We start from the raw sequence: 13152 nt of genomic DNA on the forward strand, positions 1-13152 counted from the left end.
TACTTGCATGAACTTTTGGGGGCTTTATGAAAAGTYGGAATCAACTGGAGTATGCTTTATGTTTTATAGTTTCTGAGCTTAGATGGATTTTCAAMGTTTTCTCTTTTGCTGACATTGCTGAAAATATGCTTTACTACACAAAGCAAGACTGTGTTTTGTTAAGTAATCATATTTTCCAACCTCGCACTTAAAGAAACACAGCGACTATTACAGGCCAGCGCCAATGCCCATCACTAGAGAAAGCTGGAACTCATTCCCCGTTCCCCGGGCAGGATGGAGACCGGGGCACCTGGGGACTCGGTGAGCCCACGCACGACAGCCGTCCCTCAGAGTCCTCTGCCTCCACTGTGCCGGACGCCTTCCCCATACCATCCACCGGCTTGGGACCCCCCGACCCCGGCGCTGGCCCCGGGCGGGGCMGTGCCCGCTGCGCGCCGCTGGCCCCGGGGCGGCCGGCAGCAGGTGCGGCTGTGGCGGCGGGCAAGGCGGCGGCGGCAGCAGGGGTCTCCCCGCGGGGGTCGGGGCCGTGCGGGGAGGGGGCGACGCAGGGAGGTCCCGCTCGGCTCGGCCGTGCCCGGGGAGGTCGGGGCGGAGCCGCCCCCGCACACCGCCACCTGTTCCCGCCGGTTCGCGGGCGACCCCGCCCGTCTCTCACCACGAGGGGCTCGGGGGTTGCCGGAGGCTCAGGGCCGCGGTGCCCCCTGCGCCCCGGGGACGTCGAAGCGAAGCCGGCGGGGGAGCCCGGCAGCTGGGCGAGGCCGGTGCCGCGCTCCACAGGCGCCGGGGGGAGCGGCGGGTAATGGCCGGCGGCGGTGAGTCACCGCCGGCCCCACCTGCCGTACTTAACCCGCCGCCGGGCGGCCGGCGCCGCACTCGCGGGCTGAGCTGCCGCCGTGGCCGGGAGCGGCTCCTTCCTCCTCCACCTCCTCCGCACGGGGCGCTCGGCACAGGCGAGGCAGGCGCTGCATGAACCTTCGTCTCGGGAGTAGCAGAAGCMCCAGCAGCCCTCAAAATGCCGAAGCCGGTGAGTGGGGCGCGGCGGGAGGGAGGCGCTCCGCGGGGCCGCACCGGGGTCCGCCCGCCCGGCRTTGGGGGCTGCCCGGCAGGGCGGTCACTTCAGCGTGTCCCGGCGCGGGCTTTTGCTGGGCTGGATGGGCTAAATCCCTCTCCCCGGGACGGGACGGGGCGTTTCGACTCGAGAGCCCCGGGAAGTTCTCCACGGCGCGGGGAGCGAGCGGCGGGCACCCCGCTCGGGAGCCACATCAGCGGCTGCTTGGAGCGGGAGGGATCGCTGGGGCGGCTGCCTGCARCGCCGGGCCACGGGCAGGATGGAGGTGTCTCGGATGGGCTGGAGGGTGACCTTGCCGTCCCACCGGCGGGAACGGGGGCACGGAGCCCCGGGAGCTGCGCTCCAGAAATCAGGGGGTGGATTGGTTCGTCTGGTGTAGCGCTTCCGTGCTAGACACGCACAGCGCTCCCGAGCAACTCKCGAAAGAAGAGCTTTCATCACACTCCCGCTTAACGAGAAATGATACAACTGCGCTGGCTGCCATTTAGTATGCTTGTGGCCTATGCATTTATCTACAGGAAGCGTGTATGCGTCTGTAAACATATGAAAACCTTGTTCCCTCCTTGTTTTGCGATCTCAAAACTAAATGCCAGGGATTCTTAATAAAGTTCTCCAGACTGGTCTCTATYTTTACCAGTCATTATCAAAGACCTGTTTCTTTCTTACTTTTTTTTTTTTTTTTTTTTTTTTTTTTTTGTGTTTTTTTTTTTTTTTTTTTTTTTTTTTTTTTTTTTTTTTTTTTTTTTTTTTTTTTTTTTTTTTTTTTTTTGGGGGGGGGGGGGTTTGGGTTTTTTTTTTGTGGTTTCTAATTGAACGGTCTTTTTCACCCCTACTCTCTCTTGACAACACCACCTCCTCACCACCTTGCCCTCCGACCTTCTAGTGGGTTTTGTGTTTGTTTTATTTTAAAGTCTGCTGCTACTGTGCCGGTTACAGACGGTAATTCCCTTGAGGAGCCAACTGCCTAATGCGGAGCTTTGAGCAGGCGTTGGAGCASACGCACTTTTGAACTTTGAAGACCACAATCAGAACAGCTTGTTGTTGCTATCTATTTTCAATAGAGGCRATATGTCTTAAAATGCAATGCAGTGAAGGACTTATGTGACTATTATTATGACTATTCACATAAATGAAATGTGAAGTAAGAGCAAACAAGCTTATCTTTATGGTAATAAGCAATTGATGTTTTACCACTGTAAAATCAAAATTAGTTGTACTTTTTTTTCTATTTAAGTGTTTAGGTTAGCTTCTATTGCAGTTTCTGTAAACCTACGGAAAATAAAAAAAAATTAAAAAAAAAAACCAAAAAARTAAACAACARAAGACAGAAACATGCCAAAACCCAGCTGTGCTCAGTCCTTTTAAGAACTTATAAATCTTCCGTCTCCTTGGCTGTATTTCATCAGTGGGAGGTGGTATATTGCCCCATATAATATTGTCTAACTGAAAGGAGCCTTCTATAACTGGGGGAAGCAAATATATAATTTACAAAGTATGGATATAAAAGGTTGTGTGAGAATAATCTCTTTCTGCCTTGCTAGCTGTTTGCTAATTACAGAGTGCTTTCTTGAAATATCCTGGTTAGAATAATCTGAAATCCTGGTTTAGGACTAAGTCGCACTGGAAGCCATGGATAGGTGTACAAAAACTCTTTAATCTCTTAAAAAAAAAATACAGCTGTGTTTATCCTTTTGCTTGGCAGGGCTATGTTTGTATTCTGTCAGGGATGATGATTTTTCTTTGTTTCTTGGCTGACTAGCCAGTGAATAACAAAGGTGGATGGTGTAAACCACCTTCCACTGGGAAAGGACAGTAGTACTGTAAAGACTTCGGAGATGTGACCTCCTGGCTGGGATTTATGGACAAGACTCTGTCTCAATCCTTTGTAAACATAAGCATTTTTTAAATTTAATCTGCTGCTCGGTAGGGCTAACTGCCACCTTGCTGTAAATGGAAAAGAGGAATTTTGCAGAAGTTATTTTAGTAAAACACACTGTTCAGTCTGACTGCTTTAGACTGAGACTGGATTTGGATCYTTCCCAACTCAGCTCATTTGATCTTAATACAGCTAAATAGGATTCGTGTCAGTTTGCATGGAGGGAGGATGTAAAGCTGTCACTCCAGAGGCAGAACTGTGCTCAGGACGAATGTGACAACAGCCTTTGGCATGTGTGAGGAATGATAGCACGATCTCTTGGGATGCACAGGGAAGCAGTGTTAGTTTCTACTGGGTATTCAACATGGATGCTAAATATTTATTAGCTGTGCTTGTTTGCATGTGTCTTGTCTACATGGCATAAGTAAATATGGTGCTGCTTGGCAGACTTCATCTTGCTGGGTGTGAAGTCTCACACACTGGTCATCAGTTATTTATGAGTAACGACTGTGATGGCAGAAAACAAAATTTTGGCAACACCTCCTCTTGCTCTGCCACCCCCCAACCCAATAAGCTAAACCTTTATATGAAACTGTTGTTTTAACAAAAATTGTGAATGTGCACAGAAAGCTTGTGGATCATGTTTGTAATTCGTTATTTCAGAGTAAACAAGTAGCAAGTCCATAAACACTAGAACATCATTGGTTTTGTATTTTAATTGAGTACCAAAGTGAAGTGCTATAAAGCGAGCTGTACTCCCGATTCTGTGGTAACTTTTGGTCACAACTGGTTGTATCTGGTGCATGCTTACCATGCTCAAAATAAATTTTAGTAACAGTCCAGAAAATAATTCTGAAATAAGTGTATTTGTTAATATAGACATTTTAATATATAATTTAACACAGACATTCTGCCATGTGTAACAGTTACAAAGTAACGAGATCTCCCCAAAGTAAGCTATAAAGATATATAACCTATACCCAGTTCATGAGGGTTTATGGCTGGGAGTTCATCAACAGTTCAGATGCATGATTTCCATCTACTCTGTACAGAGGTTCATTAGGCTTCACAGGCAGTGAATTATTTTGTAAGGAAATGCAAAAGGTGTCATCTTGTCCAAATCTTGCTGTGTTATCTGGAAATGAGTGAAATGCTAAATAAACTTACTTGCTCAGCCTTGTATCTTTTCATTACTGCAGTGTCTGTGTGCTCTCTGCACTTTYCCTAGATTCGTGGTACTAGTTTATTTCTGTTTGGCTCTTGGAATGGATGGTGTTTTAGGTGAATTGTATCCTCTTGCAAAACAAACCAATCTAATAAATTGTGGCTAGAACAGCATGGCTGCGGGCTAATGAACAGTGCTTACCGAAGAAGAAGGAAATGTGATCTCAGGTCTATAGAGCTGCTAATTTGATCTGATCTACCAGCATTCTTGGTTACTTTATTGAAGGTGGATTTTTTGTTTGGTTGGTTTGGTTTGGGTTTTTTTTCTATTTCCTCTTGGGGGGAAAGAAACATAAAGCTTCACAAGAAATTAAGTCAGCTTTGCAGCATAGCCTTTGATTGATGTAGTGTTGCACAAGAACTTTAAATACTTGTGTTAATGTGTATAAAACTGTGCAAAGAGAGGACAGCAGCAAATGCAGTCTAGCAGCTTCTGGTGCTAAAGAGAAAATGCAAGTGAATAATATCCAGAGGCACCTTTTTTTTAATACCTTTATTAATGGCCTGTGGTCAGAAAGCTGAGCATTGCAATGAAATCTGTTAATGCCRTGCTGCTGAAGGGGAGGTATTATTGATGCAGAGGGCCAACATATAAAGGGSATTGAAGGACTGGGGCAATAAGGTCCCTTTGGATATAGTTAAACTTAGAGGGGTGGGGAAAGAAGGTCCCTCCCTTAACAGGTTAGAAGGAGATGGATTAATTAGTGGTAGTACAACTGTCCTGTTGTTCATGTCATCTGCAATGTCTTGGGCTTCTCTGACAGAAAGCATTCATAGAAGGTGCTAGTGAGAGCTTCCCTTTARTGTAGGTTCTTACCTGTGTCCAGAAGAGAAAATTCAAAGCAGAACCCGGAGAGGGGGTTTGTGATGACCAGAGACAGAAATCCACCTTAAGATAAGAGGGTGCTTGGCTATCTTAGCCTGGTAGAATTCAAGGACTTATCTCTTCCTTCACCTGTGTAAAATGTAAGGGATTTAAATGCCAAAGAGAAGWAAGAATTGCTTTAAGCAGAATTTGTGGTTTAAGAGACTTTAAAGCTTTAGAACAGTTAAGTGTGTGTGGTGGGGGTTTTTTTTGTGGGTGAGTAGGATTTTTTTTCCCTCTCCCTTGTTGATCTTATTAGAAGACTATTCCAAGACCTAACATCCYTTAAGATAAAATTTGACAAGTACACAATTTGATGCTGCTGCCTTAGGAGTGGGTAACTGGAACTGATGTCTCAAAAGGTTTTTCCCAGCCCTGTGTTGCTAATAATGTGCTARTATGTGCTAGGCATGAAGTGGTTAGACAAGTCCTCCATACCTGTTTGATGTTGAATATGCATGCACACTGTCTTCAAGTTCTTTTTCCAGAATACAAGACTTCTGCCAAACCTTTATCTGTCTGTGAACAGACTATGGCATTAAAATTCAACAAGTTTTCAACAAGCCAGCCCAAAAAATATTCAAGTGTAGTGACAGAATTTATTTCTAAATATAAACAATTAATAATAATAATTGTTTCCAGATCTTCTCAATTTATTCTTGACTATGTGTCTTCTAACTACAGATAGTGGTTTTATCTCAGAGCTCTTCACAGCAGATTGCTATAACTGGACTGAAGTAATACTACTTTTTCATATCTTTAAGTGCTCATAATTAATTAAAATACTTTTAGCTTATGGATAGCTATAGATTTAGTCAAGAATAAAATATTACCCTTGTATGCACCAATTGCATACATCAGGTGATAGAGTGTATCATGTACTTGATTTCAGGAGATGTATACTCACTCTGGGGCAAAGTGCAAACCCAAGGAAACTTCCATTTGCCAAATGTAAGAACTGCTCACTGCTGCAAAAGAAAGGTGGAAGATTCTATGAGTAGTAAATTTAAACTCTCTGAAGTTATAAGAGAACAAGTTCACAGTTTTGCCAAAACATTTACATGAACAAAATCAAACATGAACATTTACTCTATGAGCTGAGTAAGCATTTCTGAGGGCAGTTTGTTGTGGAATGTTAGCTGYTGCAGAGAAAGCAGGGGTGTTAACTGTTATGTTAGTCACTACTTAAAGAATTTCTTAGCCTTCTTAAAGGGCAAAAGGAGGGAGATAAGCCTTCCTGTTCTGCTCACTTCCTCCACCCACATGAACATCTTCCTCTGTCCATGAAAAAAAAAAGCTGTGATATGTCAGGACTTTTTGAGAATAAGACTTCTTGATGACCACTGAAGATTCCCGCATCAGTGTCGTTCTTGTTTGGCACACTCTGCCCAAAGAGCTTTACATGCACTGTAAATCCCATAATCACTCGATTGACCTTGATGGAAGGCGGTGCTGCCCAGGATCACTGAGCCACGCTGCACACTGTTAAGTAATGTACTTTAGCTGTGCTTGCTTTGAAGCCTGGGTCCTGCAAYAGATAACATTTAGCCTCTGAGCTGAGAAGTACAGGTCTTTGCAGAATAACTGCAGCACATGAGATCCTGCACCTGGCAGAGGGGAAAATTGTTGCTAAACTAGGCTGGAAACAGCATGGCTCAGTGTAACAACTAACTTTGCTGCCTCCATATTGCTCATCGTTCACATCCAGACCTTGTTTCTCTTTCTAGTTCCCACTTCATAGTGGGGAAATCCACTTGCCTTCTCTGCACCTGCTCTCATCTTTGAGAGAGCACCAGTAGCAGCCATGTGCTCACTGGGATTGGTGAACACCTGATAGTGACAGCTGCCCATCAAAGTGAAAATCCCAACTAAGAATWTATGTACAGGACTCTGCCTTCTAATCGAGTCAGTAAGAGAAACTTGCTGGATGACCATGGACTTGTATTTGGCTACCTACTGTGCAGGCTCAGTGTAAGAGGCACAGACTCCCCTGCACAAGATCTGTGGCCTTTTGCTGCTTTTGAGAAGAGAGTGTGCCATTGCCCTGTTTGGTTTGTGTGCCTTGAGTTCTTCCTCTCATTTCCATGAGCAAGTGCTGTAGTTACTGTATCAGACTCTGAGGTGTTGCTATGACCATCTCTTCCTCTCTTGTTTTTGTGTGAAAATGTCCACGCTTGCTGTAGTTGTTCTAACCTCAGCGTGAAATGAGTGTGAGAGAGGGTTCTCTGGGGATGAGTGGACGGACATCCTGTTGCTGAATTTGAGCAGGCTTACAAAATTACTTCAGAGTGGCTCAGTTCTGTCAAGAGACCACTGCTCTGTAGATGCAGAGAGCAGATCTGTGAGCTGCCTGCTACCTGAAGAAGCAGAGATTTAAGAATCTCACCTTGGTACCCAGGTGCCTGAATTTAGCCTGTGTAGCCCAGTGGATGGCTTCAAGTCTGTACTGTCAGATCTGGKCTTCAGAGTTATTTGTAGGAGCTAAAGGTGTTCTTCAGCACCTAACTGAATACATTTAGCTGGCTTAGCTTTTTGTCTTTGTAACAATAAGTGATTGTACAAAGTTCCTGCTGCACAAACTGTGGTGTGAATTGGTGGGGTGATTTGCATAATTGATATTCCATGATCTCATTGTGGGGGAGAATAGTTTTTCCTCCTTAACAACTGACACAGCTGTGCAGACAAACTCTTGACAGGTGCTTTTTCTGCCCTCACTGTGTTCGAGGTGCACTTTGGTAACCACTGGTGTGTATTTGTTTGCCATCACACATCTATGGTGAGGGGCCTGTGAAGAGTTTCATCTCAGAAGCCCTTAGGCTGTTTTAGGGGTTAGGAAGGGGTACTTTGCCAATCCTTGCAATCACTTTTCCTTTATGATCTGTAACTGCTCAAGAGCAATATCTTTATGCTTAGGTGRCATTTCAGGCCTTGCAATGACCTACCTTTGTCTGGGAGCAAATAGTACCTGTTGCCTGCTGTTTGAGAAGTGGAAGMATTGTAGGGTATTGCACATAGATCAGATTATCAAGCTGTCAGAGGTGATCACATCACATCACCCCACTAATAAATTTCACAAATGCCATGCAATATGTCCCACTGAAGTCTGTGAGCAAAATGAAAGAGGCTGATATGGAACAGAAGGGTGGGATATCAAACAAAAAAAGTATATATCTCTGACAAAAGGATTTTTATCCAGAATGCAGAACAAACATAATTACTGGACCTTGTGTGACCTGTTGCACTGCTATTTCTCCCTAAGTAAATGGAGTTCATTTTCTTTCTGCACTTTGATGTCTGTATGAACATGGCTGGCCTTGTAGGTCAGGCAGAAGCCCTTGTAGCCTAATAGCACACCTCTGCTGTTGGCCAAAAGCTGATGCCTGAGGAAGAGTATTTCAAAGATACGCACCATTGCTTTCCTCTGAGGTACTGGAGGTTGGAAGGTCCTATATAATGAGTTACTAAATGGATTTCTGTGAACTTGCCCAGTCTCCCTTTGAAACCGTGTGAACTCCAGCATCCATAGTATACTTTAACAAAGGCTGTCCTAGATAACCTTCACGTTGTTTGGGAGGTTATCTACAAGCCTCCTTGCTACAGTGCTATTTGATTTTTTTTCTTGTTCAGTGTTGATGCCCTGCAGTTATTTTGTTGGTAGAACAATGAACACACGTTTCTTGTCTACTCTGTTCATGCAGCTCATGAGTTTATAAGCTCTTACGTCCTAGCCTCAGTTAATTTTCTTCCAAACTGAGAAGTCTTAGCTAGCTTAGTTGATCCTTGCATGGTAATTATTTGAGCATCCTTGACCTTCTTCCAGTTCACATCTGATGAAAATACTGCCTTGCATCCTGTAACTTCCTTGCATCCTTGCATCTTCCATCCGGGAAGAGTACAGTTACTGAGAACATTTTTCCAGAAGTTTTTTCTTGGATACCTTGAGCTCCCAGGTCATAGTCCTGTGAGAAAGTCGTTTGTACTCCCTGTGCTCACACAGCCCACTTTGTTCCATTGTAATGTGCTCCTCTTCCACCCTAAAGGAGCAGCCACCTCAGGGTCTGTTGAGAGCTGTGCACTGTCAGGCTGCRCTGGTGCTGTCAGACTTCTGACTGTGTGATGCCTTTGGCTTTTCCATGCACATTGCCCTCTAGAACACAGAACCCTGCATAAGCATTGGAATAAAAGGCACCAATATTGGTGCTTGGATTCAGGGGGAGCTGTGAGGCTATTAAAGCTTTTATTTAAATTATTCACACCTTCAGATCCTGCCCCTGGTTGTTGTGGTTTAGTACTGTGGAATTCACCTTTTGCGGAAATTGTCGTGTTTGTTGCTTCCAAGTGAAAAAGCCAAGCAGAGGTAAGAAATGGTGTTTGTGTTCCGGATCAAGACTGTAAGGTACTAATTTATTTTTTAGATTTTCCCTCATGGAGATTGCACAAGGATGATATTGCTTTATGTAGTGTAAATATTGAAGATGTTAAATTGTTTAGAAGCTCTGAAATTGCAATMAAATTTGAGATCTCAGACTTGTATATTATCTGCACTTGGCYCCATCCTTGTGTTTCTGATGGAAGRYRGCAGAAGATCTGGACTCTAAGCAACTTCTTGAGAATAAAGCTTTTTTGAGAATTGTTTGTGGGGCTTGCTTTAAACTTCATGTGTAAAGCCTTAGTCTCACAACTTCATTATGTTTAATTAGATGCAACAGCTGCCATGATAAAACAGTCTGTGTATGCAGGAGTTTGATCCAGTGGCCTCTGGCTTTCCTCTGTATTTATTCTTTATGTACAAAGGACCTATTGTTGCTGCACTCTGTGTTCCTAAATCCATCCTAGCATCCATTGAGGGCAAATGACACTTCCAGGCAGTGGTGCTGTGTTGAGCCTGTTGTCACTGGCTGTGTGTTCCTTCTTTAAAGAACAGACTGCTGCTCGCACACAGATATTCTGAAAATGCTAATAGAGTATTATACAGCATCAGAGAGTCTTTAAAGTGAAAACATTAATGTATTTCAATGAAATGCCATAAACCCTCCTGCTTCTTCATAATATCATGTTCAAAGTAAATCCTTCTTACATCCCTCACAGAGTGAAGGCAAGTGTTTTGCATGAAAAACACCTGGGCTCCCTAAGTGTAAAGGGCTTTGTTCAAGGGCAGTATCCTGGGGCCTTTCAGACTTACACTGCATTGCTTTATGTCTTGCCAGAACATTTTACATTTTTTAAAAAATCGAATTTGAAGATTTTAAATAGGCCTCTGTCTCTCAGTTTTTCCAGTGTGTTCCTAGCTTGAGACAGAATGATGCTGCTTGCTTGTTAGGAAAGAGGTGGGGGAGACTTCAGTGAGTGGAGAAAGATTTTAATGATTTTTTGTTTTTTTTTCCTGGAAAGAGCCCTTGCTTGGTTTTACTGTTTCACTGAGCAGTTATTGTTAACTSTACAGAGCTACCAGAGGTGGAGAATGCTGGAAGTCCATCTGGGGCTTCRGCATTTTGGAGCCAGGGCTTTCAGAGATGTATTGTCACTTGCACTTGCCACACCTGCATGAAATCTTCATGATCTTTTGGCATGCAAAGTGTTATTGCTTGACCCAAGATAAAGAACTGAATTGCAGCCATTGCTGCTCCTTGACTTTTCACGGAGATGCCTACGATGCAGTTATTACATGCTGACAGAAGAGATAGCAGGCRTTCATTAAGGGAACTGAGATAGGCATGTAATTTAGTATGGCATCTCCTTCACATCTAAACATAAAAAAGTTTGAATTTGCATTCTAGGATTATGTTCATGTTTAATTATAAGGAAGGTTTCATGCTATCTTACAAAGGAGAGTTGAGTGACATGGCTGCAATACCGAACTCGATGGATTGGCTTTCTTGTGACCTATTTGTGCGTGCTTGCAGGCAGGGGGAAGTTCATTCTGAAAATTCCTCCTGCTTTGTTAAAACTGGAATTTCTGGATGATTCCCCAGATCTATGTGTTGAAGGTTTTCCTGCCCGCCTGAGCCCCCCTCCCTTCACTTCAGAGTCCAGCTTTCAGATTTCACTCCAAATTTTTTATTGGCTTCCCCTCAAAGTACTTGATTTCTCTTCTGAAAAGCTGCTACAGAAGAAGTCATAAGTCTTTTTCACCATACATGAGAGCAGCAAATAYCTGGGCTCCTATTGCCTTGACTAAACTTAAGAAATTTCAGTTAAGTATAACTGACATCGGGTTTGCTCTTTAAATACTGAGGACCAGTACCCCCAAAAATATGATTGTATGAGCTGTTGCATTAAAGCTGACTAGCAGTTAAGGCTAACAATCACAYTGGACAATTTTAAAGTAACTGCTAGATTACAGATTGTTATATACRACTCATTTTACCCTCAGTGGTATTTCTTCCTCTCCTGGGAAGGTGAGCAAGGTTTTAAGGAACAAAGACCAACCTACTAAGCTCTAATTTTACCTGCTGCAAATGCAGCAATGCCTAACTGCTTCATAGACTCTGAGGAATTCCATTGGAACGTGACTTAATGTTCCCATTTATTTGCAATGAGGAAGCAATGTTTAACACAATGAGATCTGAAATGGAACACGTCCTTCAATTCACAGACGGGTATTTTGATTTAGCGTGGTATGCTGAGAAACTGGGTCGGCCAAATGGGTGCAACCAGCTCGCCTTGTCAGCCAAGGGGATGCCCGTGACCCCGTCCCCTATTCACATTTTGTGAACTGCTGAGGCTCTWTTCTTCCTTGTCAGCAAACTGTGCTCCAGTGTGCGAGGGAAGCTCATGGCTGCTGTGCTGCCACTGCCCTCTCTGAAATGCTGCGTGTTGGGCAGGCAGTGCACRGAAGATTCTGTCACAGGAGCAGGGGAGGAGCTTCAAAAAGCTTTCCTCAGTTCTGTGCTGTTCCCTTTCTCRTGTGGTTCAGATTGTCCTTCCACAGAAGAGAAATGGTGGGTCTGTCATTTGCCTTCTCATTTCAGGTTCTTGCACATACTTTAAATCATAAAAATGTAGCACTGGGAAGGACTTAAACCTGTGTTTTCTGACAGCTGCATGGAAGTGGTTACATAATATCATGATATCTTACCACTCTAGCAATTATTGTTTCTCATCGTGTTACCCAGCCTGCAATAAGAGGGCTTTTTGCTGTTTCTTTTTCCATGTGGGTTTGGAAGTTGCTGTTTTCTGCATAAAACATGTCATGTTTCCGACAACTCCCATTTTTTGGAAAGGGACCAGTGACATGTTTAAATATAAAATCCCATTTGAAATAAAAAACAAAAAAATGCAGCCCCGAAACAAAGAACCTCAAACACACACAGACGAAAAATCAACCCCAAATAGCAATCATCCCAGAAACACCTTACCTGTAGATTAGTGTAGACTTTCCTTGATCAACTTGCCCCCTTCCAAAAGAAGCATTCAAATCTGGGTGACAGCGTTCCACCTAGCAAGTCATCAGGCAGGCAGAACGGAATAGTCACCTTCTGTAATGCTTCCGGTGACAAATATACTCAAGAATGTAATTTTCCCTCCTATGTAATAGCATCACACCAGGAAATGTGGTGTTTTTCTGGGGATTATAATAAACCACATCCTTGTCTACAGTCCTGCTGTAGCCCATTGTTTGCAAGCCTGTAATCTTGTCCATTCTCACCTCTCCAAGTGTAACACCTGTAACTATTTTACAGACCTACCAAGACCTTTGAATTCCAGCCCTGTCCCCGCAAAAGACTTTACCTATTTGTTCTTGACTAGGTCCTGTTCGTGGTCTAAGTAAGTGCACTCCATCTTCCAGGGACTGTGAGAATACTTGACTTTATTTTCTTGTTCCCTCAATCCCACCACACTCACAWCCCCTTTTCACAGCCTTCACCTGACAGGTAAAGGGCAGAACATAATGTCCATGTAGTAGTTCTAGCAAGATGAAAGTGCTAAGCCCAGCTGGGAAGAAAGCTGTTTTGGCAGTCCTGCAGCAGTGAATGGAATTGATAATTTGCTTGATATTGATGACATTCATCTCCTGCTTTGAAAGAAGCTATGGAGAATGTAGGTACACAACTTGCCATTTGGTTGTAATTTTACCTGGTTCAGATTTGTTGTATGCCTACTCTGTGTTGTATGGTA

The 13152-nt window shown here is 43.9% G+C and overlaps 1 protein-coding gene and 1 long non-coding RNA gene across 2 annotated transcripts in view; one reads left to right on the forward strand and one right to left on the reverse strand.

Moving 5' to 3' along the window:
• Positions 1-884: 884 nt before the first annotated feature.
• The window catches only part of EZR (ezrin), a 37583-nt gene continuing 25315 nt past the window's right edge, over positions 885-13152 (forward strand). Inside the window, exon 1 of the mRNA XM_057364843.1 lies at positions 885-1024. Within this exon, the coding sequence (XP_057220826.1) occupies positions 1013-1024 (12 nt within the window). The 5' untranslated portion in view covers positions 885-1012. The remainder of the gene's footprint in view (positions 1025-13152) is intronic.
• On the reverse strand, positions 3816-12510 carry LOC130572858 (uncharacterized). The gene is made up of 5 exons (XR_008965268.1): positions 12393-12510; positions 5942-6002; positions 5473-5564; positions 4987-5124; positions 3816-4080 (listed from the first exon to the last, which is right to left on the reverse strand). It is a non-coding gene; the product is annotated as an uncharacterized LOC130572858 (long non-coding RNA).

This window comes from Malurus melanocephalus, unplaced genomic scaffold (assembly GCF_030028575.1).
Source record: "Malurus melanocephalus ecotype Western Australia unplaced genomic scaffold, MMel_1.1 scaffold_43, whole genome shotgun sequence".
NCBI classification, from domain to species: Eukaryota; Metazoa; Chordata; class Aves; order Passeriformes; family Maluridae; genus Malurus; species Malurus melanocephalus.